The sequence below is a fragment of the Schistocerca piceifrons genome, chromosome 3, assembly GCF_021461385.2.
Source record: "Schistocerca piceifrons isolate TAMUIC-IGC-003096 chromosome 3, iqSchPice1.1, whole genome shotgun sequence".
Taxonomy (NCBI): domain Eukaryota; kingdom Metazoa; phylum Arthropoda; class Insecta; order Orthoptera; family Acrididae; genus Schistocerca; species Schistocerca piceifrons.
Window position 1 is genome coordinate 521,373,980 of NC_060140.1, and position 27,904 is coordinate 521,401,883.

Sequence of the window (27,904 nt, forward strand, 5' to 3'; positions counted from 1 at the left end):
TTCACAGAGAAGCCAAGATTGAGGTGGTATGAAGAATGACGCCAGGGGACAATTGGTAATTGGAAATCCGATGGCAGCGTTTGGGTTTGGCCAATGCCTGGAGAACGTTAGGCGCCATCATACGTAGTGGCAACAGTGAAGTACAAAGGCGAAAGTGGTTACGGGAGGTTACGGTATGGCGGTGTTTTTCATGGTTAGGGTGTAGTCCCCTCATTGCTCTTAAGAAAACGGAAAATGCAGATGGATAAGAACACATTTTACACCATTGTGTTCTGTGTGCAGTAGAGGAACAGTTCTTGGACTATGGTTGTGTCAGCATGACATTGCATCTTGTTATAAAGTGTCACCTGTAAGGTAATGTTTTGTGGACAACAGCATTCCAGAAATGGACTGGTCTGCCCAGAATCCGGATCAGCTCCCAATGGAACACATTCGGGATGATTTATAACGGTGACTTCGCACCAAATCCCAGCGTCCAACATCACTACCTTGTCTGATTTCGGCTCTTGAGGAATAATGGGCTGCTATTCCTCCACAGTCATTTAGAAATCTCATTGAAAACGCCCCCAGTAAAGTTCAAGCCTTCGTAAAGATGAATGGTGGACGCACCCCAAGTTAATGTCCACTAATCGGTGCCCGGATAGTTTGGTCAGATAGTGTAGTTGCCTGTAACGGAAGGTCTCCAGATCATGCACATATCAGGCCAAAGAGACACGTAATTGAAGAAGGTAAAGTATTTTGGAATTATTGTCCTAAAATAACTCTGAAACCCCGCCAAACGACATTATCGTGGATTGTAGTGAAGACTTTCTCGGCTGGTATATGACCCTCACTACCGTCCACTATTTTTGATAGCTCTGTAGTTCTCAGATAAGTCTGTCCAGTCGCAATCTGACGTGGGCTGTATCCGTTGTTCAGCAGGTCGTGCCACGAGAACGAGTTCCACTGCACGGACGGCAGCTGCCTCTCTCTCACGTGGAAGTGCGACCTGGAGTCCGACTGCCCCGACGGGTCCGACGAAGTCGACTGCCGTAAGTACCCTTCATGCGTGTTTATGTAGCGAGTGACATTGATTACTGCATTAACATATTGTTGTTGTCACATTCCCGCCACTGATGTGACAAAAGCAACACTACGGTGGTGTGTTATACAGTTCCACCGAGTTATTGCCCGCGTAGTGTTGGTAGCGCTGAGGAACAAGTACTGCATTCTTGTCTTCATACGTAACTGTGCACATGTCAGCTATAAAACGCTTTACTTCGCATAAGAAATCGTAAATCAAATTCAGAAATAAGTTTCCAGAAACCACATTATTGTTTCAAAAGACTTTGGGACTGTATGTTGGTGGATCTTAGGTGATATGACGCGTTTATAATTAAGGAAGTCGAAACCTGCTGGTAGTCAAGGGAAGGCAGGAATCGGTTCCGATTGTGGACGGGGCCGTAATCAGTTACTATTGGTTGCCTTTTACAGTTACACACAATTTATTTCAAACCAATAATTCCAGACTCAACAATAAATAAAAATACCACGCGTTATTAATGAAGGAATAAACAACAACGTAAATAATAGTATTTTCAGTGAGATACAATTTAACAAATCACCATTAAATACAAATACAACAGATAATGTTTTAAAAGCAAGCCACTGTGACCTGGGCAGAAGGCCTTACTCGCCAGGAACGGCAATAAATTAAGAATTGTTTAAAACTCGCTGCAACTTACAAATCACAGGTATTGAAATATCAAAGGCAAGTCGCCACAAACACAGCAGACGGCATCAGACGCCAGGAAAGGCAGTAAATAAGGTTTTAAACTCTTACCGCGTAAATACAAATACCAAATTACAATTTTAAGGCAAGCGACCACAAGGACGTCTGAAAGCCTTACACGCCAAGAATGGCAATAAATTAAGAATTGTTTACAACTTACAGGTGTTGAAATATTAAGGTAAGTCGCCACAAACACAGCAGAAGGCATCAGACGCCAGGAATGGCATAAATAAGGTTTTAAGGCTTACTGCTAAAAAACAAATACCAAATTAGAATTTTAAGGCAAATGACCACAATAACGGCTGAAGGCCTGACACGCCAGAAACGGAAATAACATAAAAAAATTGAAACCTGTTGTAAAACAGCAAATACAATAGTAAAAGTCAATTAAAGAAACAAGTAACTGATCCCGACTGTGCTCCAGAATTCGACCTCTGAGAAGGTCCGGCAACAAACACTTTCGCGAGCGACGTGATAGGCACCCAAGAGTTGCATTTACTTCACAAGATGGTAACTCAGACTAGTGGCAGTCTAACGACTGACTGATGATAATCTTGATGAAGCTACCTGACGTCCGATAAACCAAATGCAACGATGGAACAATATGTCAAAGCCGGAACCGGCGGTCTGCACTACGTCCAGAATACTGTGTTTAGAGCCCTCAGAACGAGAAAAGTATCAGTACCACCAGAGTAATCACCAACCGGCCTACAACCAAGAAATCTGTCAAAACTGCACGCCTTACCGGACAGCAGTGGCAAGGCGAGGAAACGTACACTGCCGTTACATACACTAACCCCCAGGGCAGGTAACTGGGGCGTTAGCGGCCACCAGGCAAGAAAAATTACCGCTGGTTGAACTTATGAAATTGTAACAAGTTGAACGCAATAAACAGTAATAAGAAGTCGAGGAAAGTTAATCAGATCCACCTTCCCCAAGCACTCCACTTGCTGCTCTTCGCCTCGGCAACACTACGGCCAGCAACACGAACCCAAGTCACTGGAGAAGCGCGGGATCTCACAATGGTGGAGGTGACTCTACTAGGATTGAAATGCACTCATCTTAAAGCTTGCTGGATCCGGTTTACGACGAACTCGTGCACCATCGTGACCACAGCCCTTCCATCCGGCAGTCCATGCGTTCCGCCAGCGGTCCCGGCGTGTTCTGGCACTGCGCGGACCTGGCTTCTCCTCATTCCCCAACCGAAATCGCCACTCACACGACCTGGGAAAACAACGACGTCGCCCCAAAGATAGGGTAACAGTTACTACATATCGACAACCGCCGCTGCTGCCACTAGCGGACAGGCAACGTTTTCGAAACCGAGTGGCGCCAGTCAACACGAGACGAAGAGAAATAAACGCAACCATGCCAACTAAACGATACCGTCTCGCCTCCAACAGAGGGCGGAAACCTAGAAGCAGCACGGCCCAGAAGTGCTAGACACCGCATACTGGGATGAATCTGTTCTATCTGGTCAAGTCGCAAGTTGTGAAGTAGGTAGCTGTTTTATTAGAGTTGTAAAGCTTTATTCATAACTAGCTGAGTACCCGCTATTGCCTGGGCATGTTATTATTCCAATCTTCTGTTATTCTATTTCCTCCTTCCCCCTCTCTCTGACCAATTTGTCCTTCCCTCCCTCTCTGTCATCGATCCGTCCATTTCTTCCAGTCCCTCTCTCTCCTCATTTCCTCCACAGCCTACCTCGATCCGTCTTTTCCTCTTCCCTCTCTCTGCCCACCTCCTCCTTCCCCCTCTCTGTCTGCCCGTCTCGTCCTACCCCCTTCACTCTACACGTTATCACTCCCACCCCAATAGGTGGTAGTGGTGGTTCTTACCCCCATAGTATTTCTGTCCAGATCGTAACTAATACGTGTACCAAATTTGATCGAAATCGTTCCGGGAGTTTGGATGAACTTTTTATCCGGGGCTTTGCCCATGAACACACATTTAAAATTATTTAACATACGTTTGAAGTATTTCACAAGTATTTATACACACATTTCATCTGCGTCTCTAGCAAATTTCACACTGCAGCTACATTTTCACGCAGCTCAATGTTTATGATCTCGTACCTCCTGAACTATGCATCATACACATTTTTCAGGTATCACCCAGTGGTATATATGTCTACTGTCTGCGTGTTGTAAATAGAATCAGTAATAAAGCAATAATAAATTAAAACGTCATGCATGAAACGGCAGTTTTAACACATGTCAGTATTTGACTTCATATCTCGTGAACTGTGTCATAGGATAATACATTTTTGTAGGTACATTCAGCGGCATATGTGGATACTGTCTGCCTAATGTATTGCAAATAGAGTTAGTATCAAATGACAGTTTTCACGCATCTCAGTGTTTATGACGTCGTATGTCTTGAACTATGTGTCACACAATGATATAATTTTGCAGGTACATTCAGTGGTATATGTGAATGCTGTCTGCAAAATGTTCTCGAATACAATTAGTAGTAAAGAAGTAATAAATTAAAATATCATGATTCATGAGAAAGTTTTACTGCTTGATAAATGCGTCAAGCGACAAACGTCGTACCGGTAAGCGATAAACTTTTTTTTCCGTTCATAATTTTGTGGGGTTGTGAGCGAAAAAACTTTTGTAATGGTTTGAAATCCTGTGTGAAGTTCATTGCAAATCGCGGAGCGAATCCATTCTCGACTACTGGATGAATGAAGTATGGGTACTCGCTTGTCGTGGGCTACACTGCTTTCTCACCTCCTACTCCAAACCCTTGGATAGGTGGATGGTTCTTACCACCACAGCGATTCTCTCCAGCCAGTGAGTGATATTCTACCAAGTTTGGCTGAAATACGTCCAGTGACTTAGCATGAGATGTGGAACATAGATGCGGAGGTCCAGTGTGGGCTGCAATTATCAAATGATATCGAAACTGCTAATGGATTAATGTCGACCCGATTTACGCTGGGAAAAAAATATTCGTTCCAATGATGGCCACAAGGTATAAATTTGGAGCTGTACACTGTTTGTATACCGGTATGACAACCACGCTATTATTTGACAAAACCGTAACGTGACTGAACAGTAAGGCTTTCGAGAAGAGACCGTGAGCTGTTAGTGCAACTGTCATATGTGAACGGCAGTAGTTACAGTGTTGCACCGAGAAAGTATCGCCGACTGAAAGGTCCAGGGAGAGGCCTGATGTCATTAACCTGTTTAAAGAATGTGATAAGCAAATTCGAAAGCACGGGCGAGCTTGGTGTAGCACCTGGAATAGGAAGTTATTGAGGAGGTTGCCGTTGCTGTAAGTGACACGCAGCACCTGCCCCGGGTAGTGCTAGTGCTCGTGTAGTGTCACGAGAGTTGTCCACCCCGTGGTCTACAGTACTGAGAGATTTGCGGTCTATTTTACACTGGTACGCTTACAACATCCAGACTCTGCAGTACCTGAAACTTCATGATCAGCAGCAGCGGTCTGAATCTGCTTTTCGGTTTCTGGTACAGATCGAAGATGGTGACATGTTTGCAAAAACAGACATAATGTCTGATGGGATAGCAGCAATCAATGATTGTATGTTACTTAAAATCCGTCTTGATCGCAAAATTTTTTTATTCATATGACCGGTTTCGGTTCATTCAGAACCATCTTCAGATCTGATATTTCAGTTACAGGAGTAACCCGTCCAAATCCAGCAACTTTCACATGTACACGAGGAGCTACTGCACACGCCGTATGTGACATGTGGCGTATATTCACAAGCATGTTTACTCTCGGTCCATTCTTCTTTGAACAGAATACTCTCGGAGGGCTTGCCAGCTGTACCGCGACGAGATCTCCTTGTACAGCATGCGATCCCCGATTTGGAAGAGCGCAGCTGTGTAGAAGCCACTGTTCTCATGCAAGATGGGGCAACACCTCATGTCGCTCCCCCAGCGGGGGACCTCCTTAATGCAACCTTCCACGAACGTGGTATGCCCTGCGATTTTCCAGATTCATGGCTTGCAAGATCATCTGATCTAAATGCATGTGACTTTTGCCTCTGGGGATATCTAAAAGAAAGCATTTACCAAGGACACGTTCAATCTCCTCCTGATCTGAGGACCAGTATACAGGAACACGTTGCTCAGATTCCACCGGAACTGCTGCGAGCAATTTTTGATCATATCACTTTACAGATGCAGCATCTCGTCGACGTCTCCGGTGCTCATACTGAACAAATTCTGTAAGCGGCGATTAATAATAAAATCAACATTATGTCTGTCTCTGACCTTTCCTGCCCACGTCCCGTTCCTAATCTATTACATATGGACACATTTAACATTTCTATGCGTCTTTCTTGCATTCACAGGGCCAGATTTGAACCTGGCGGCCAAAACTTGAACTAACTTTTTCCTGCGTAAATCGGCTCCGCATAAACACCTACCGTGTTCCGCTACCATACGATTATTACATCTCACCGTGGTCCTCTGTGAGTAGCGGCAATTTGAGTAGGTGCACTTCCATTACAACTACCTGGTACATCCATTTTTACACTGAATCGTCAAAGAAATTGGTATACGCTTACGTATTCAAATACAGACGTACATAAAGAGGCAGAATACGGCACTGCGGTTGGAGACGCCTATACATGACAAGTGTCTGGCGCAATTATTAGCTCGGTTACTGCTGCTACAATGGCAGGTTATCAATATTTAAGTGAGTTTGAACGTGGTGTTATAGTCGGCGCACGAGCGATAGGACACAGTATCTCCGATGTAGCTATGAAATGGGGATTTTCTCGTAAGACCATTTCACGAGTGTACCGTGAATATCAGGAATCCGGTATAATATCAAATCAGGTTAAGAAATAGTATTTTGTGACGATGGAGAGTTCTGTTAATAAAATGCGATGGTTCACGACATCGCAAACTGTTGTAAAGTGTCTCGAAACATCTTCTGAAATATCGTTTGTTTCGTACCCATCTTCTGTATCTTCCAAGTTGATTTTCTGAGGTGTGTAGTTTTGTCCTGTTTTCAGGCATGCTTGTTCTGCAGTCAGCAATGGATCAATCTCTTCCATAAATATTTTCAGTACTAGGCTCTACGTTGCCTTCTAAAAGTGACAAAGCAAGAAAATCATCCAATAGCTTCTTCAACTGTTTCGACCTTTCTTAGGTATACATGGCCGCAGTCTTAATCTTCTCCATATTACAGTAATGGACGCAGTTTTTCAGCAACTGTAGTAATTAGTTCTTTGCTATGGACCAAAGTATGTAATTTGATCCAAAGTTATCCAGGCCAGGTTCTTACCCCTCCAGCATTTCTATAGAGCCTGTTCCAATTCATCTAACGTCAAAAACATGAAAAAGCCGTGTTTAATTACGCCTCTTATGATATTTTTCTTGTCTACTTTGGTGGAAGAAATTGGTTCCTCATTTAATAAATGTCGGTGAGCAATCTGACTTACTTTAAAACTGAACAGGTATCTGCTTGATAAGGTTCACTACTCAAGCATCTTAATAGTCTCTAGATTTGCTTGTGCCTCACTCATGTCAGTTTCCGTCATCAACTTTATCCATAGTTCCCATTGAGCCTAAGCTGCGAGTAAGAGTACAAAATGTGCTGTTTGAAGACTCTTATCGCATAAAAAGTTTTCATTGTAGAGTTTAATCTTTTAGAATAGCAGCTGCACGAAATGTTATCCCTCGCAGATAATTAATTCTGCAGCTTCTTGTAATAGCTGTCCATGCTCTGCATTTAATAGCGTACACAGCGCCCTCTTAATCATCAGAGCTGGTAGGAATTACACAAATCTTTCTATGAAGAATAGAAGAAAATCACTTCCAATCTGTGTTTCTAAAACTGTACCTCCGTTTGAAACGAACTTTCGTGGGTCTTTTAGCTCGGAAGTTACCGTACGTAATTGGTCTGTGCTGTGCGTGTACACACAGATTTTGAACAGTTCTGCTACATTCTTTCACTTTCAAAGAGTAAATCCGGGTTATAACATCTCAGCTAGCCGGCCGCAGTGGCCGTGCGGTTCTAGGCGCTACAGTCTGGAACCGAGCAACCGCTACGGTCGCAGGTTCGAATCCTGCCTCGGGCATGGATGTGTGTGATGACCTTAGGTTAGTTAGGTTTAATTAGTTCTAAGTTCTAGGCGACTGATGACCTCAGAGTGCATAGAGCCATTTGAACCATCTCAGCTAGCTTCTGGTACTGAATGGAAGAGGAGGTTTGTTGTTGTGAATAAAAGAGAAAAGAGCATCTTGTCGTTGCGAGAGGAGCCCTAATGTGCCTTTAAGTTAGCTTAAGTTTCCGTGTTTCAGCATATTACTGTAAAGTTTTCACGGATTTCTTGCTTCCTAACCCATTCGGATTTGCCAGTGTGCTGATTCTTTGGTGTGAAATGTCATAGTGTTAGGTTTCCAGATCTCACCGCTAAACACGAAGTGAGTTGGGATTCCCCAATTAGTGATTCACGGATGTTTAATGTGTGGCTCAGAACTACTGTGTGTGCCGTGAAATTTTCTTCTATCCAGAGGCCTGAACATAACAGGTTCATATTACGACTAGCTCTGTTTCTTAACGTAAATTATAACACATGGCCCAGTCATATTAAAGTGACCACTGCGTGTGTTCGACGTCAGCGTGCAATAAACACTCGCAGACAGCAGATAGCAGCACTAGCAGTGGAGGGCACATAAAGCGTGTCGACGTGGAGGAGGAAAACCGTACAGTCGTTGTCGTACTGCAGAAACGGAGCGATTTAACTGACGACCAAAAGGTCATGACACTGTCTTTCGGGCCAGTGGTGGAAGTACTTCTGAATCGGCTGTTTGTAAACTGTTCGCGTGCCGCTGTGGTTAAAGGTGGAAAAATGGTCCTATCCAAACCAGCGTTGAGGCAACTGTGGAGCATCAAGGACCGTAGATGAGAGGGGCGAATGACGGTTGCGGGGATGTGTACGGGCAAATAGACTTGCAACTGTTGAACAACTGAATTTCCAGATGAACCAAGGGACTACCAACAGTGTCTCCTCAACAACTGTTCAGCGAACGTTGCTGCACATGGGCTTCCCGCTGTAGGTGCCTGATTCATGCATTCATGTTGACTGCCGTTCATCGCGACGAAGGCTGGAATTCGCACTCCAGTACCGCAACTGAATGTCCACTGAGTGTCGACAGGTCGCCTCTTAAACTGAATCACGTTTTATGCTCCATCGGACAGATGGCCGTTGGATCGTCGGAAGGGTCCAGAACAGAGGAAGGAGCGTTATGTTTTGTTTGTTTATCTGGTCGTCAATATTCTGACTGGATTTGTGTTGCTCGTCACGATACCCCTTCTGCGTCAACCACTTTATCTCAAAGTAGCACTTGCACCCAACGCCTATAACTATTTGTTTTGAGTATTCCAATTTGTCTTCCCCTACAGGTTTTACCGTCTATACCTTCAAGTATCGTGGAAATTATTTTCTCATATCTTATCAGATAAGTTATCATCCCGTCTCTTCACCTTATCAATGTTTTCTACATGTTCTTGTCTTTTCCCGCTTTACCACAGTCCATGATTCACTTCCATACAACGCTTTGCTCCAAACAATTGCCTTCTGCATCTGTAACAGTTTGCTTATAATGTCCTCCATGTTTCGTCTATCATGTGTTATGTTGCTTACGAGGAAAAGAAGCCATTCAATTGTCAGTTTCGTGTTCCCCAATTTTAATGTACAGTTTATCGCTAATGACGTTTCTTCTACTCCTCATTAGTTTCTTCGGTTGACTCTCAATCCATAGTGTGTTCCCACTAGACTGTTCATTCAATTTACCAGCTCCTATAATTCTTCTTCGCTTTCACTGAGAATAGCAATATCATCAGATAACCTTTCATCCTAAATTATATACCACTCTAAGTCTTTTATTTACGTTACTGTTTCTTCGATGTATAAATTGAACAGTAGGGCCGAAAGTTTACATCTCCAGATTTTACCATTTGTAATCTCAACATTTCGTTCTTTGTCTTCCACTCTTATTTTGCTCTTTTGTTTCTTGTAGATCCATAGCTATTACTCAAGTGGATATATGAACATATGTGCCACATCTCCTGCTGAAATGAAATGAAATGATCGTATGGTATTGTTGGCCGGGAGGTCCCATTCAGGTTCGGGAGCCAAGTGCAAGTCTTATTTCAGTCGGCGCCACACTGGGTGACTTGATGAAGAGGACAACACAACACCCAGTCTACGAGCGGAGAAATACTCCATCCCGGCCGGGAATCGAACTTGGACCCAGTGCACTGGAGGCAAGCACGTTACCACACAGCTAAGCAGGCGGACCATCTCCTGCTAAACTACTGGATCGATTTCAACCAAAATTGGTACATATACTCTTACAGTCTGAAAAGAGCCCCTGTGAGCGTAAGAACCACGTATCCCTCAGAGGGATGGGGATGGGAGTAAAAAAGCCCCGTAACGCACGGCGCGCAAATAACCGAAATATGTTTATCGAGTATTTGACAGTATTCCCATATACCACTGATAGTACCTCCCAAAAACATACCATTGTGCGGCACATAGTTGACGAGATATAATATCATAGCCAACGAACTGCGTAAAAATAAAACTGCAGGGCGAAATTGGCAAGAGATACAGGTAAGCTGGCCGGAGTGGCCGAGCGGTTCTAGGCGTTACAGTCTGGAACCGAGCGACTGCAACGGTCGCAGGTTCGAATCCTGCCTCGGGCATGGATGTGTGTGATGTCCTTAGGTTAGTTAGGTTTAAGTAGTTCTACGTTCTAGGGGACTGATGACCTCAGCAGTTAAGTCCCATTGTGCTCAGAGCCATTTGAACCATTTGATACAGGTAAAATATGTGTACAATCAAGTGTGAAATACGCTACTAGCCATTAAAATTGCTACACCACGGACGTGCTATAGACGCGAAATTTAGCCGAGAGGTAGAAGATGCTGTGATATGCAAATGATCAGCTTTTCAGAGCTTTCAAACAAGGTTGGCGCCGGTGGCGATACCTACAACGTGCTGACATGAGGAAAGTTTCCAACCGATTTCTCATACACAAACAGCAGTTGACCGGCGTTGCCTGGTGAAACGTTTTTGTGATGCCTCGTGTAAGGAGGAGAAAAGCGTACCATCACGTTTCCGACTTTGATAAAAGTCGGATTGTAGCCTATCGCGATTGCGGTTTATCAAATCGCGACATTGCTGCTCGCGTTGGTCGAATCCAATGACTGTTTGCAGTATATGGAATCGGTGGGTTCAGGAGGGTAATACGGAACGCCGTGCTGGATCCCAACGGCCTCGTATCACTAGCAGTCAAGATGACAGGAAACTTATCCGCAAGGCTGTAACGGATCGTGCAGCAACGTCTCGATCCCTGAGTCAACAGATGGGGACGTTCGCAAGACAACAACCATCTGCACGAACAGTTCGACGACGCTTGCAGCAGCATGGACTATCAGCTCGGAGACCATGGCTGCGGTTACCCTTGACGCTCCATCACAGACAGGAGCGTCTGCGGTGGTGTACTCAACGAGGAACCTGGGTGCACGAATGGCAAAACATCATTTTTTCGGATGAATCCAGGTTCTGTTTACAGCATCATGATGGTCGCATCCGTGTTTGGCGACATCGCGGTGAACGCACATTGGAAGCGTGTATTCGTCATCGCCATACTGGCGTATCACCCGGCGTGATGTTATGAGGTGCCATTGGTTACACGTCTCGGTCACCTCTTGTTCGCATTGATGGTACTTTCAACAGTGGACGTTACATTTCAGATGTGTTACGACCCGTGGCTCTACCCTCCATTCGATCCCTGCGAAACCCTACATTTCAGCAGGATAATGCACGACCGCATGTTGCAGGTCCTGTACGGGCCTTTTTGGATACAGAAAATGTTGGACTGCCGCCCTGGCCAACACATTCTCCAGATCTCTCACCAACTGAAAACGTCTGGTCAATGGTGGCCGAGCAACTGGCTCGTCACAATACGCCAGTCACTACTCTTGATGAACTGTGGTATCGTGTAGAAGCTGCATGGGCAGCGGTACCTGTACACGCCATCCAAGCACTGTTTGACTCAATGCCCAGGCGTACCAAGGCCGTTATTACGGCCAGAAGCTGTTGTTCTGGGTACTGACTTCTCAGGATCTATGCACCCAAATTGCGTGAAAATGTAATCACATGTCAGTTCTAGTATAATATATTTGTCCAATGAATACCCGTTCATCATCTGCATTTCTTCTTGGTGTAGCAATTTTAATGGCCAATAGTTTATTTAAAATGTATGTGGGGTGTATATAACATGTGCGCATGTGGAAAAAGCCAGGGCTAAGAAACTCTTCCTAAACTTCTGGATCGATTTCAACCAAGTTACTAACAGGAGAGAAATACTGTGGGCATAAGAAACAGCAAGCTCCTATTGGAGTGGGGGTTGTTGTGTCCGACTTCTTGGATACTGAGATGACTAGTCATAATGCAGTTAATGAGAACACTCTGAATGAGTAATACTTTATTAGGTGCAACAAAACTTATCTTTGCTCCCAGGCTTGGCTGTAGCTATATGAAACTGCACACGTGGACTTGGGGCTCAGAACACACTAAATGACCCACAGTTACTGAGTGGCGAATTGATACAAGTTCAGAATGACCGTACCGTGTCCTCACTACAGTCACTAGAAAACACAAGTTCGTAGACACTAGTTGATACAGTTCTGACAGCGTTGGCGCGTAGGCACAGTTCACTGGAGACATAAGTCTCTTCACTCTCCGACGGTTGACAAGGGCTACGTCACTACGAGCAGGCACCATAACGACGTTATTCCGACAGGAACTTCCTGGAAGTGGACCGGATATCACCACCAACAGAACTGCCCTCCTGGCTTCTGGCGATGCTACTTCATGGAAGAGGCGCGGTGCTTCCGCCTCGGAATTACGGAAGGCTCGACTTCTTCCTAGCATCTCACTGGTGCCTCCTGATACCGCTTTGTTGCGCAGTATACTTGCGGTGGTCGGTACTTCTTGCGCCGCTTTCGATACTCGACTACACCGCAGGAGTGTCAGCGAGGAGTGAGAAAGGGGGAGGAGTATATGGACACATACAGGGGGCAGGAGGAGATGGACAGAGAAAGGGGAGAGTAGGGGATCGACTTGAGGAGGTGAGGTTGAGCTACAGGGGGAGATGGACGAAGGGGGAAGGAGAAGATAGACAGAGGAAGGAAAGAAGAGGAGACGGACAAAGACAGGGGGAAGAACAGCTGGACGACGGAGGGGCAAGGAGGAGATGAACTAATAGAATACTGGAACAAATGCGTACCGGAGCACTAGAGTTTACATAATTAGGCAACTAAAATTTTAATTTTGTTAGTGGCACGTTTTGAATAGACGTAAAATAAAACGTGTAAGAAGCATATGAGTTCAAATCACAGAGAAACGGCCCCGCTATTCATAAGCGCTAAGGCTTCCCCGGGACCTGGAACCGGCCACGCTACACTGACAATATTGTCAAAGAATAATAGCTAAGCAAACAGTAAATGAGCTTAGTGCAATTAAAAATTTATATTCTTGGCTCTTCATTCGCACTTAGCGTTGTGACACACATGACTTGCATTCTGGAGCAACGGAATACAAATACCCGGATGGTCATCCGGATTTAGACTTAGATTTTTTTGAACCAAACTCGTTAATCCTTCTTTTTGTTGAAGATCCTGCACTCCATATTTAGAGGAACCAATACAGTCATAACTAAGCGTTTCAGCCAGTAGGTGATAGGTTGATAGAGTGATGCTGAATGAAAGGCGTTTGACAGTCAAGAGGGCAATGGGTCATGCCTTCAACGAGCACCATAGCAGCATATCGAAAGAATATCTCTACAAAACCCAAAGAAATTCTGGTAGTATGTAAAGGCTCTCTTAGTGGTACCAAAGTCAGCGTCCCAGGTATTCATAGAGGACAAAGTAACTGAAACTGTGGTTAGCAAAACAAAAGCAGAAATACTGAACTCAGTTTCCAAATGTTACTTTTACAAATGAAAATCAAGGAGTGTTGCCCAAGTTTAATTCTCGTGCGTTACTGTAAAGGTAAGTGAAGTAGATATTAGTGCCAGTGGCGTTGAGAAACAGCTGGAATCGTTAGTTTTTATGTCGAATTTGTGGCCGAGTTAACCCCTCTTTTAATCTTACTACACCGTAGATTACTCGAAGAAAACTCCGTGTTGGAAGAAAACACAGGGCACATCGTATTCACAACCGAGTACATGGTACGAGCACGATGGGTGTCCGATTCCATATCCGCTCATGGGTAGGAGAGTGTTCACCCAGCTTTTACCCGGTCGCTGTATAGGACGTGATAGCGTTATCAGTTGGCCTGCCTTGACGCCTCTGAATTTTTTTCACTGGATTGTAGACACGAAGTCAACGCACGAGTTCCGACGACCCAAGAGCGCATCGTTGGAGCATGTGCAATGGTATCACAGCAATCGCTTGTCACTTTGGACGCACTTGCAAGAGTAACTGTAAACGCGTATTGCGGTAGGTGGAGATCATTTCGAATACTTCGTAACATGATCGACATATTAAGAAATTTGCCACGACCACAATATTTTGTGATTTCCTTTTTGTTGCTGATATAATTTTGGAGCGCAGTTTTGTATGTTGACATTAAACCTATGACGCTAAGTTATTATTTTACATTCTTTAAACTTCAGTTCCCTCTTTCATAAATCCATTCAAGTTTTGACGCGCACCTGTCTTTCAAATCTCTGACGGAAACGATAACTGTTACTGTAGTTAACTGGTGAATCATCCTAACCTACCACTTCCTTTGCCTTGTACAAAACAGATACGTTCTAAGTTCTAAATTTTGAAATTTCACCGAAAATGCTGAGCGGATCTTGAAGAGTATAACGCCGTTGAATTCATCTGTTTATAACTGCGATAATATCAGCAGAAATTACCATGACCCTATTTGAAGAAGCGAATCTTTGTAATTAGTATAACTAGGAGAAAAAGACTATATGTCATTTATGGAGGGTTTTTTAACAATTCATTTGGGTGAAAAAAGAGTTACGGTATATTAAACTGTTCAGGATATACACTGTCCAGTCACATTAATGTGACCAGCTGACAAAAGCCAGAATATAAACCTTTAACATCGTGGACCGGTGCAAGAAGTGCAGCAAGAGATTCATTTAGGTTCTGGAATTTATCGACATGGCTGTGGAGAGGGGCAGACTAGTGTTGAAGCCAGCTGCGCTATGTTTCCCGGCTGAGGCGCGAGGAGACAGATCGAAGTGGCTCTATTGATTCTCTATTGGATTTAAATCCAGGGAGTTTGGTGGCCAGGGGAAAACTCATCCTGGCGCTCCATGCACGCACAGTACAAGCTGTGTGAAACGGTGCACTGTCCTGCTGGTAGATGCCAGCGTGCCGAGGAAAAACAATTCTCATCTAGGGGCGGGCATGGTTTCCAAGGATAGGGCTGCATACTTTTGTTGATTCATTGTGACTTCCTGAGTGCCGAGATCACCCAGGGAATGCCAATAAAACGTTCCCCGGACCATAACGCTCCCTCTTCCAACCTGGATCCTTCCAACGATTGTTGTAGGGTATTTGGTTTCAGATGTTTCTGTCCAATGGGGCATAAAACTTGATACAAATGAAAAGGCGACCTGTCGCCACTCACTGGATGTCCAGCTGCGGTACTGGCGTGCAAATTCCAGCCTTCGTCACCGATGAACAGCAATCAGCATGGGTGCATGAACCAGGTGCCTGCTCTGGAGGCCCAGCCGCAGCAACGTTCGCTGCATGGTCGTTGAGGAATCACTGTTGGTAGCCTCTTGGCGGTCAGTTGCTCAACAGTTGCTCTTCTGTTCGCCCATACATATCTTCGTAGCCGCTATTCATCCCCGTCATCTATGGGCCGTGGTGCACCACAATTGCGTCGGCGCGATTTTGGATAGCGCCATTTCGTCAAGCACGGTATAGCTTAACCACGGTGGCACGTGAACATTTTATAAACTTAACCGAGTCTGAAATGCTTCCATCCTTGGCCCGCAAACCAATGATCATGTGCTTTTGGACGTCAGATGTATTGCTCCCTTCCCGCGTTACGGCAATGACTGCACTGTTTTCCGCTTTCCCCTAACAGGCTTTATATATCCTCCACTGCTGCCATCTGCTGTCTGTGAGTGCTTATTACACACTGACGTCCAACAAAGGTGGCGGTCACATTAATGTGACTGGACTGTGTATTTGAAGCTTAGCTGAATCACCCTGTATATCAGTTTACAAATTTAACAGCTAACTTTCAGAGAATAGAGTAGCATCAATATGAAGAGTCTCGGAATTGTCGAAGTATTATTATATAAATTACAAGCTGCATTTAACACAGGACACTTTTCAGTCGCTTGTGTGGGGGCGTGGCCACGCCGTTGGACTTCTGAGCAGCAGCAAAAGCCAGGCAAAGGCGCACTTTCTCAGGCTGACAGTACCTGCTATCAACAAGAGTTCGTAAATACTCAGCTAGAACCGAAAACCGCAGAAAGTTGAGTAAGGGAAGACAGAAACGGAAAGATTCTCCACTTAGGAAAAAAAATGAAACCAGAAAGACTGGAAATAGGGGGTAACGACTGAAAGAAAAAGTGTTCTCCTCACATTTACACGCTCACATAGCCACAGTGTTCAGATCCCTGTTCACAGTCTTAGTGTGAAGTGAAAAACCGACTATGGAAATACATAATTCGATTTTATACTGTGTATCTTTGTTAAAGATTCGACAGTTTCGTACTGTTATGCTGTAGCTCTTAAATTAATTGCATTATTCTGAAACTTTTTGACGAGTGCAATTTCTTGGATGTTACGCTAAAGCGATGCAGCAAGTACCGATGTAAGTAAATTATTAGTATATTAAAACATTTTATACATTTTATTGTTATTATAATTATTATAATCATAGGCATCTGTGGCACGCTAAAAGTATAAGAGACCAAAAGTAATATCTGCAGGATGGGAGCAGGAGGGAGGAGGCAGTAACAAACTGTGACACCACGACCCCAAAAGATAAAAAAAAAACAACCTCGACGCCGTGCCAGATCTCACTGGCCACGCGGGTTCAAATGGCTCTGAGCACTATGGGACAACTTCTAAGGTCATCAGTCCCCTAGAACTTAGAACTACTTAAACCTAACTAACCTAGGGACATCACACACATCCATGCCCGAGGCAGGATTCGAACCTGCGACCGTAGCGGTCGCGCGGTTCCAGCCTGTAGCGCCCAGAACCGCTTGGCCACCCCGGCCGGCGGCCACGCGGGGCTAGTGCCTGAGAGGACATAAACTTCACTCGGCCGTGCAAGATTGTACAAGCACATCATATACCTTGAGTCAGGGGCTGCAATGACGTCTGGAGCACCATGCACTGTCAACATGGCTACCATTATTGCAGCTTCGTTTGATGCGGCAGCAGAGAGAGGGGTGCAGACAGCGGTGCACCGAACGACAACTGTAGACACACGAGTGGTTTAGTGTACAGCGTCATGATGAATGTATCTGTGTGTGGAGGCTCCGAGGAGAACAAACGTGCCAGATGTCATTCGTCTTCGCAATATGGGCCCAGCGTCACATATGATGGCATGTGGTGCCATTAGGTTCACAACTCGATCACCTCTGATTTGCATAGCCCATAATTCGAACAGTAGGCATTATATATCTGGTTGGCTAACACTGGTGGCTGTGCGCTAGTTTCGAAGTTTTTGTGATGTTTTTCAACAAGATAACGCAAGACCATATGTTTCTCTGTGCTGTTATGACTTAGTTCGATTCATAGGTTGTTCGACTGTTGTCCTTGACTGGATGCTCTCCAGAAAATCCATTCAAAACAAATGGTCATGGGATAACGATAGACTGACACACACCCCTCGCCACCCACTACGATTGTGAACTCTGCTACAAAGGTGAAGCAGCGCGGAATGACGTACCCACATCTGTGATCCAAGCTCAGGTAGATCGATGTCCAGCTGGGTTAGCGTCGTTGTAGAGGTAGCAGGTGTGAGTACTAAACTTCGAACGCCGTGTAACCCCGAGTTACCTACAAATGTAATCCTGCATACGCACAAGAAGCAAAATTTCGTCTTTGCTGTCCTTCCTGGTGTTGAAATTTTAGTAGCCAACTGTTTGGAAGTACTTCCATGGTGCACTTTACACAGATCTGAATCCAGACGACAGTAGTAGGTGTCGCAGTGGTGAGACACTGGAAACAAATTCGGAAGAACGACTGACCAGATCACGGCCCATCCAGATTATGGTTTCTCATGGTTGCTCTAAATAGCTTAAGGGAAATGACAGAATAATTCATCTTCCTTTGAAAAGGACACGGCTGATTTCCTTTCCTCATCCTTCCCCAAACGAGTTAGAGTCCCTTTCTAATGATCTTGTCGTCGACGGGACGTTAACCCCTAACCTACCTTGTTTGTCCAACTGAGTATTTAAGAGGCAGTCTCGAACATCGTGTTCGTTTCATCTGTTATGACTGAGCAACGCATTGCTTGTACTGTGACTCGAGATACTTCTTAAAGGCTCTCAATATTGTTTTAAATCACCATGTCAAGGCAGGCGGGATGAATATATCAGTTTTATCACTCAATTTGATCAGTTTCATGTAAATAGTAAATTTTAATTACTGTGGAGAGAACTGAGCTCTTGTCTTCCTTGCAGCTGCTGTTGGACCTCTGGCTTGCGAGGACGGCGAGTTCCTGTGCTCAACCCCTCGCTGTGTGAGTATCGAGTTTCGCTGTGACGGAGACGACGACTGCGGGGACTGGAGCGATGAAGACGACTGTCCGGAGATGGGGACCAGCTGCAGCCCTGGAGAATTTAGGTCAGCACAAGTTAACACTCGTTTCTGCCTCTAGCTACGCTTATCGTTATCACAATGAACGACGCTATTAACTTACAACAGCAATAATTTTACCTTGGATCTCTTCCATTGGTCCGTGTTTCCATTCAAAACCAACAATAGCGGAACTGTGGGTCCGCCTCGATGCAAAACACTTTTATTATTTATTTATTTAATTATTCCCCAAACTAGTTTTAGCGACAAATATCGCAATCATCAGTGGGTTCTTTAATTCTAAAACAGAAATAGCATAGTTATGAAACGTTGTAAAACGTTATTACATATGTACTGTTTGTTTTTTAAATATTGTTTTCTGTGAATACTTTCATAATACCCTATTTACTTTACGTCACAACATGGTTTTAAGATTGTTGTCGCTGTTTGCGGCATATTTTCTGTGTTTTCTGTTGCCGTCTTTCTCGACATACATCATGTCATCTGCAACAGTCTCAGCGACTATTCGTAAAGAAATACAAAAACGCGAACCTAGTATGTCAGCATCATACAATTGGGATTGCGGTAATGTTGTGGATACAGTTTTGCTGTATACGTCGTGTACTCACGTTCGTAGGACAGCTTGCAGCTACTTTCAGACACAGAAAAACATAACTTTCGCATTCCGTCCGTAATCCAGAACATTACTTCATTTTGCTGTTTACGTGCGTCCCAAGAAATGTATCTCACCTTGCAATAAGGCTATGGAAATTGTATTGGGAGTTCTGACGATTTCTGTTCCTCATTTAAGTGTCTGTGTGTGTTGGGGGAGATGTTCTGTTGTGTGTGTTTTCTGTATCCTGTGTCAGTCGTCTCAGAGCAGTAAAGAGTGTGTTGTTGCAAAGCGTTGTATTTTCGTATATTACGTTTTTCCCTTCCACTGTAGCCCTTTGTATGTAATAATTTTCTTCTATTGTTAGTTATCAGTATAAATTGTTGCTGTGTTTCAGAATGTGTGGATCACTTTCGATATTAGGGGGGGTTTATGGTTTTCGTTCATTAGGTATTCTGCGAAAGTGGAATATGTACTGTCACTCTTTAGAGCTCTCATATGCTCTGTGTACCTCGCTCGGCAATTTCTATTTGTTTGTCCTTTGTTCAGGAATTAAAAAAAAATCTCATGAACGGAAACAGCTCTGAACCAGAGACACGCTTACACACCATACATTCCATGAACGCTTGATTAATTTTTCTGACATAACACTCAAAAAGCAAGAACAGCAGCTACTTGACAAAGGCCCCAAATACGATTTGAACACCCACATAAGACCCTAGAGAATCTTATTACTGAGACTGATTACATCATAGGCCAACACAAAAAGTATGCCGCAGGCAGCGACAACAATCTTGTAACTAATAGTGCACCAGAATTATAGTGCCGCCATAGGTGAATCAGCTAAAATCTCCAGTGATAGGTCTACCCAACAGTACCAAATGGCACCACGCCAGACGGTCATCCAGTCTCACAGTGTGTTAGGATCTCTACATTTGCATGTGCATCTATACTCCTCGAACCAGTGTGAAGTGCGTGGCAGAGGGTACGTCCCACTTTACCACTTGTTACGGCGTTTTCCTGACATTCACACATGGAGCGCATTTGGAGAATGATTGTTTAAATGCCTTTGTATGTGCTGTAATTAATTTCGTTTTCTCCTCACGATCCCTATGGGAACTGTATGTAGAGGTTTGTAGTATATTGCCAGAGTCTTCGTTTACAGCCAGTTCTTGAAACTTTGTAAGTAAGCTTTCTCGGTATAGTTTACGTCTATCTTAAAGATTCTGCCCGTTCAGTTTCTTCAGCATCACTGTGACACTTCCCACTTATCAAACAAACCTGTGACCATTCGTGCTGCGATTCTCTGTATACGTCCATTATCCCCAGTTGGTATTACTTGGTACGGATACTTCAAAGTTGAGCAATGTTTTAGGATGAGTCGCACGAGCAATTTGCAAGCAATCTTCTTCGTAGACTTCCTGCATTTCGCTAGTATTTTTCTACCAATAAACCGGTCTGCCACCTGCTTTACCAGTGTCTGAACGTATGTGATCGTTCCATTTCAACTCCCTACAAGTTGTAACACCCACGTATCTGTATGAGTTGACCGATTCCAACTGTGATACATTGATACAATAGGCCCTAGGTAAAAGTCTGCTCAGATGCGGATATCCGCAGTAGTTGTTACCTTACGAATAAAAACGTGCCCTGTTACCGATGTCGGCGAGTTATCTGCGAATATCTTCAATAATAATTTCTTTGTATTTAAAAAGTAAAGTACAATATCAATCTTACATCTTACGTCAAATTGTGTTACCTGCACTTAATGAATGAGGCTATTTTAATCGGCATTGGAGACTGCACGACTGTTGTAACTTGAAGTCTGTGGGCCCGGGTAAATAGCAAGTGCTTACCTTCCGGCCACGACCGCTTTTGCTTCACCCAAAGGACCTGCACTTAGGGACTATGAGTTTCTACGACACTTATCTATCGTGCAGTCTGAGAAGCACGTTCTAGATGGCAACCCTGGCCACTGGCTGCCTAAGAAGTGCGAGTTGCCAAGTTTCTGCTGCCTTGAGTTAACGTTTTGAAGTGACTTGAGTGACCACGTAACGAATACATCAGAAAAAGCATTAGTGACGGCGTTTTAATAAAATGCACTCCATGAACAATATTTCATGTAAAGTGAGAGAAGGTGCTTTCACATTATTGCGAGAAATCGATCTGGAAGAAACTTGTTAATGTATTTGACGTAAATGAGATATAGTGGCTCGTTTTGCGTACAAAATAGTGTATTCTTACGCTGGACACAAAACAAGGACTGTTTGTTAAAACATGCCTGTGAGACTGACAAAGTGTTATAATTACTTTTTTAATTACTAAGAGAAACATAAGGGTTCTTGAAGTCTGCCGAATTTGAAAATAGCTGCCAAAAAAAATCATCAATCTTGACAGAAAATATGTGTGGAAATGGATTTCTCAAGACACCGTAGTGCCTTATTGACGTGGGGGCCTAAGTACGGTGCAGTGAATGTCAAGGAATTGGTATCTCATCGAACTACCATTTCGGGAAATTTAAAGGAAACCGCTGACCATCTGCATGAAGCTGTTTCTACGGAGGTGAAAAATATTTTCAGAAAAATAGCAGGGGTAATAGCAGTCGATTTATGGTGTGTTTCATATCGTAAAATGAACTACATGGCAGTGACTTTAGATTACATTAGCAATGAAGAAGCGAAAGTTCTTACTGTGCACCAGAGATTTCAAGCATGAGATTAAAGGAAACAAAAAAGCTGGTGAAAATATTACACATGAACTTTCAGAGATATTAAGGTCGTTCGAGTTATTCAGCACTGCGAAGAGCGTCATGTTTGTTGCCGACACAGGTCCAAACATTGCAACAGCAGTTAGTCAATATACGAGTAAAAGGCTCTCCTGCTCACCGCACATCCTCAATATTGTGCTAGAGCACACGACTCTAGGAGGTATCAATGATAAGAAGAAAAGATACACAGTAGTTAACAAGTTCTTGTCTTAGAGATATTGTCTTTAGCCCGCATCTCGTGGTCGTGCGGTAGCGTTCTCGCTTCCCACGCCCGGGTTCCCGGGTTCGATTCCCGGCGGGGTCAGGGATTTTCTCTGCCTCGTGATGGCTGGGTGTTGTGTGCTGTCCTTAGGTTAGTTAGGTTTAAGTAGTTCTAAGTTCTAGGGGACTGATGACCATAGATGTTAAGTCCCATAGTGCTCAGAGCCATTTGAACCATTTGAATCTGGTCTTTAGAACTGACTGCAGAAGTCGTTGATAGGAGATGAGGGCGCACAAGAGGACAGTAAACTAGACATGTTCAAGTCAATTACCTTGCAGTTAGTATTTTTGCAATTCCCAACAAGAATATTTCACTTCAACATTAGATTTGTTAAATATTATGAATCTGAATAATGACGACTGTCAAGTATATACCTAAACTTTCAAAATGCATGAGTGATGAGTGTACAGTAAGACGTTGATTATCCGAACGTCCGTCAGGCGAATGTTACTCATTAGCTCGTGCCTCCCCCCCCCCCCCCCCCCCCCCTCTTCCCGCCCTCACCGAATGCCGGGTATACTAACAGTTTGCGCTCTGTTTTAAACACTGTCAACTTCGCCGCGTAAAGTAAACTTGTGACATAATACGCCTAACCGTAAGCGTGTTGTCCTTTCTTTCAAAGATAAATATGAGATTAATAAAAGGCTAGATGATGATGATGATTGGTTTGTGGGGCGCTCAACTGCGCGGTTATCAGCGCCCGTACAAATTCCTAACCTTTGCTCAGTCCAATTTCACCACTTTCATGAATGATGATGAAAAGATGAGGACAACACAAACACACAGTCATCACGAGGCAGGTGAAAATCCCTGACCCCGCCGGGAAGCGAACCCGGAAAAGGTTAGAGGAAGGTGAATCTGCAACCATGTTACCTAATGAGTACAAGATTGGTAAGTAGACAGTTAAAAATAAAAGACGAGCGTCATAAACTTTATACCTAATCTTGGTACTATTGATGGATCCACAAGTCGTGAAAGTATGAAGCTCGCCATGAGCACGTATCTACATGATGCTGTTTACAAGTGGTTTATACACGAAAGGTCTCAAGGAGAACCTCTCTCTAGTTACATTCTATGTGACAAAGCAATTAATTTTAATGAAAATCTTGGAGGATTCAAATTTTAAGGCAATGACGTCCTGGTTAAACTGCTTTAAGTGACGACGTGAGCTTCAAATGCAAGAAGAAATCTGTCTGCCAATTCTTCAGCAGCTGATTCTTTCAAAATCAGACTAAGGGCTGTATTGAGAGAAGAAGATTATGCTCTTGAAAACGTTTACAGTGCTAGCGATTGACTCAACTGAAAAAGTTTGACATGAAAACTTCTTGCTTCACGTCGTGAATTAGCAGCACCTGGTCATAAAATAAACAAAGGTTGTACTACTGCTTTAGCTTGCACTAATGATACTGTTAACGATCGGTAGCCTATTCTCAGCATTAGTAAAAGTGAGAAACCGCGTTGTTTCAAAAACTTGAATATGCATGCAATGTCAGTTGTTTACACCTCACGAAAGAGCGCCTTGATTGACGGAACGATTTTCACGGTATTGTTTATGGACGGTTTTGCACTCTGTAAAAGTTCAACAGTTATGAATGGCAAAGGGAGAAAACATTAAGCCTCCTAGACACAGCATCACCTTATACATCATGTGATACCTGGAACGAAAAGGACGAGTTCATAAATGTGGTGTTTTTTCCACCTAAGGTAACCTCCATACTACAGCCCATGGATCAAGGCATTATAAGACTTTCAAACGGTATTGTGGAAAAGAATTGCTACGTAAGAAAGAGAAGAGGAGGGAGAAGAAAGTCTGTTAAGAAATCGAAAAAGTATTGATTTGAAACATGCCTCCAACACGATCGGAGCAACATGGCATGTGTAACGAAACAGAATTTGAAAAAAGCCTGGATCAGAATGTTGGGTATGGCGGAAAGTTCGCAGAACTAACAGAACTCAATTACAATGAATGTGATGAGGAAGATGTTCAAGAATGGTTGAGTGTCGACAATGCAGATCCAGGACACCAAATCATGCAGGATAGCTAAATTGTAAACCTCGTTACCGATAAAGTGGATACCTCTAGCATCTCATCAACTAATGGTCCATAAAATGAAGATGAAAATATGACAGCTGTTTCTGAAACATTTACATGTTTAGACACTGCTTTCGTATGGTTTTGAAAGTCAAGGCGAAAGCGAGCAATACCAGATACCTGCCCTGAAAAGTATGTGTGAGTTACAAGGGGAGGCCACGACTCTGGCATCACGGATTTACTTCAAACTTTGAACACCTTTAGTAGGCCATTTAAACAACGTATGGTGCAAGTAATAAGGTACAAAACTTTGGCAATTCCGAAATAAGTTTTACTCGTCTGTTATGTAACTGAGGTATCTGTGCATAGGTGCCGGATGCTACAGTTCACGGTGGTTCAGTGATACCGGCACGGTAGCTCAGCGTATTCGGTCAGAGGGCTGTTTGCCCTGTTTAGTAAAATCACTGGGTAAAGGAATGAACGATCAACTTGAGCGGAAGCGATGAGACGTGTGCCCACACCAATCTCAGTGAACAACACCGAACAAAACGATGAGGAAAACGAAAAGGGTAATTAGCGTTCGAACATCGTAAGACGAACGTATATGAGGCGACGGTTCGACTCCCACTCAAACCTTAATTTTTGTAGTACAAATGTAAATTTTCTGATCTTAAAAATATTTACACCTACACTATTTGTTCTTGCTGCATTAGCAACGTCTCACCGCTACGAAGGTTAACTGCCAAATGGGGCCAGCCTCCGTGTCTGCAGCTCGAACCGTAGAGGTGCAAAGTAGTTCCGGGTACCTTGCCAGGTTGCATGTATAAGGGATATCCCAAATCACGACTGGCATACATTTTCAAGAAAACTATTTACTTGTCGGTATTTATAAATATGTTTGTTCTAATAATTAAATTTAATTAAAAGTAGGAAGTGGTCAAATAACATGAAAATCACTAAAATTTCATGCAAATAGACGTGGTTTTTTTAAAATTATGTTACCTCTCAAATGTGGTACAAATTAAATAAAATGACCAGTTATGAAAAAATATTGATTAAAGATAAGTCGGTGCGAGAGTCGAATTGTCACTTCATGCACATTCGTCTTAGGAGGCTCGAGCGCTTACCACTTGACCACCATGAATTCTAACGTCCATCCCCTACCCACAGATACATCAGTTACATAATAGACGCCTAAAACATCTCTTGCCATTTTCTCGGAATTGTCAGAATATTGCACCTTACTGCTTGCCCATCATGTTGTTTTAATGGCCTACTAAAGGTGTACAAAGTTTGAAGTAAATCTATAGCTGCTACTAAGCGGGTAGGCTTGCTTAGACAGACGAAAATTAAGAATTGTTTTAAACATTAATTCTATGCATATGTACTGTATATATAAAATGAATATGCATTATAGATTTTTGTTTACTAAGCTGTACTGCATACATTCTCATTACACGTACCTTTATAATAATAAAAGAGATCACGTTATTATAAATACATGTAATTTTTTCTGGAAATCTGAGAAATATAAGTATACAGATCGAGTATCCGAGTAAACAGAATTTCCTAACCCCATGTCCCCAAACTATTTCGGATAATCGACGCTCTATTGTAATATTATTCTAGAGCAGGCTGATCCTAGAGCACTGTTTTCTGTGAACGGTCAAGTGGGCAGGCAGACTGCGGAGCATTGCCGCAGGCTGCATCAAAAAGAATCATTCAGTTTTAAAAAATTATTTCTATTATATTATTTGAGATATGTGGGTGGACAATGTACTGTTGGAAAGAGCAAACTCTCAAGTTTTACATGGTTCCCGCTGGGTAGCAGTATCTGGAAGTGCGGGAATTTTTAAATCAAAGGATTACTGAACAATGGACGGCTCGCACTGGACCCAATGATTCAGACTTACATTACTGGCCTCCAAAGTGACCGGACATTACTGCGTGTGTTTATTTCTTGTGGGGGTTTATAAAAAACTCTGTTTATGAGCCTCCGTTACCAACAACAATCGATGAACTGAGACATCGTGCAACAGCAGTTGTGGAAGCTGTAACTCAAGACATGCTCGCTGCGGTGTGGGACCAATTTGAATACCGCATTGACATACGCTGTGCATCTCAAGGGGGCATATTGAATACCTATGAAAAAAAAACTTTTCGAGTTTCCCGTTAATCAAAAAACAAAGTTCATTGTATATGTTTATTAGTTTAAGAAACATAGAGGTGTCAAATCGGATGAGTCTTTTTGATGCATCCTGTGCAGTGGAGCCTTGCGATCTGTCCGTCACGCCACACGTGATCGCCGACCTCATATTCGTAGCGCCCCCACGAGTTGTCCGAGCCTCTGCTGTGGCCACTCCGGAGATTCCTGTTCTCCTGCTCCGTGACACACACTCTTCGTTACTTGCTCTCCGCATCAATAGGGGACCGCGCCGTCTCGATAAATCCATTTCCACAAACATCTTGCAAAGCTTCGTGCAAGACCCAAGTTATAATTAGTATAATTAGTATATACAACTTTAATGGATAACGCGACTGATATATGGCCCTAGCTGTGGATCCTAAAGTGGAATATTGCTAAGAAATATTTTTTATATGAACGGAAGGTATTAACGGAAACAATCTTTGCATTAACTCAGTAATTTATTCATTTAAAAACGCAATGAATCCGATCGGATAATGAACGAATATGAAACGTTTGAGAAACACTTTATGTGAACTCTAACTAATGGATTTAGTGGTTTTCAGCTTTACTTGAATCAGCAAGAAGCACGCGCCTCTGACGCAACCTACGCTCCGAAAATTATTCTCGAATTTTTAACCCGAACAGAAATGCTACTGTTGTCATGATAGTTGTACTGAGAAACTCACACATCCATCAGAGCGTTGTTGGACCTGAGGCAGGTGATCGCAGCTGAAGTATCCACATACTTAGGAATGATCAAAGGCATTTTTAAAAGATTAACTTTATTGAATAGATGTAACTCGGTTATAATGCCCTTTGATAAAAACCCACACAAAAATGTCCCCCCTATGACGTTGTCTGTGATGTGCCTACAAGACGAACACTAGTTTCGTAGCAGGCGGCGATGTGACGGCTGAAGTGCTCCGTTGCTGACCGGGTCTGCCGGCGTGGAGCGCTGAGGCGAAACTGTTGATACTGGCAACTTATAGTGCTGCAACTGAACTGCTGATGCGGCTGGACGGAACTGCTGGTACTCTCGATTCGCGGTCTAGGATTTAACTGACTTAGCACAGTCCGGCGGTGGCCTAAATAATCGGGCGTGGATGGATATCCGCTTGGTGCTGCTAGGGCACATGACCTGGCATATCAAAATACTGCCCTGCGTACAGCACTTTCTTCTGCGACAGCCACGCTGACTGTCGGCGAAGTTGGCGCCCTCAGGCGCTGTAGAGACCTCGTGTGACTCCGTGGTATACAAGGAAATACACTACTGGCCATTAAACTTGCTACGCCACAAAGATGACGTGCTACAGCGCCAAATTTTACCGACAGGAAGAAGATGCTGTGATATGCAAATGATTAGCTTTTCAGAGCATTCACATAGGGTTGGCGCCGGTGGCGACACCTACAACGTGCTGACATGAGGAAAGTTTCCAATCGATTTCTCGTACGCAAACAGCAGTTGACCGGCGTT

At 43.6% G+C, this 27,904-nt stretch overlaps 1 protein-coding gene across 1 annotated transcript in view; it reads left to right on the top strand.

Moving 5' to 3' along the window:
- The window catches only part of LOC124789608 (low-density lipoprotein receptor-related protein 4), a 618,985-nt gene that overhangs the window by 319,534 nt on the left and 271,547 nt on the right, over positions 1-27,904 (top strand). The window contains exons 4-5 of the mRNA XM_047257023.1: positions 919-1,031; positions 18,454-18,616. Of these exons, the coding sequence (XP_047112979.1) occupies positions 919-1,031; positions 18,454-18,616 (276 nt within the window). The remainder of the gene's footprint in view (positions 1-918; positions 1,032-18,453; positions 18,617-27,904) is intronic.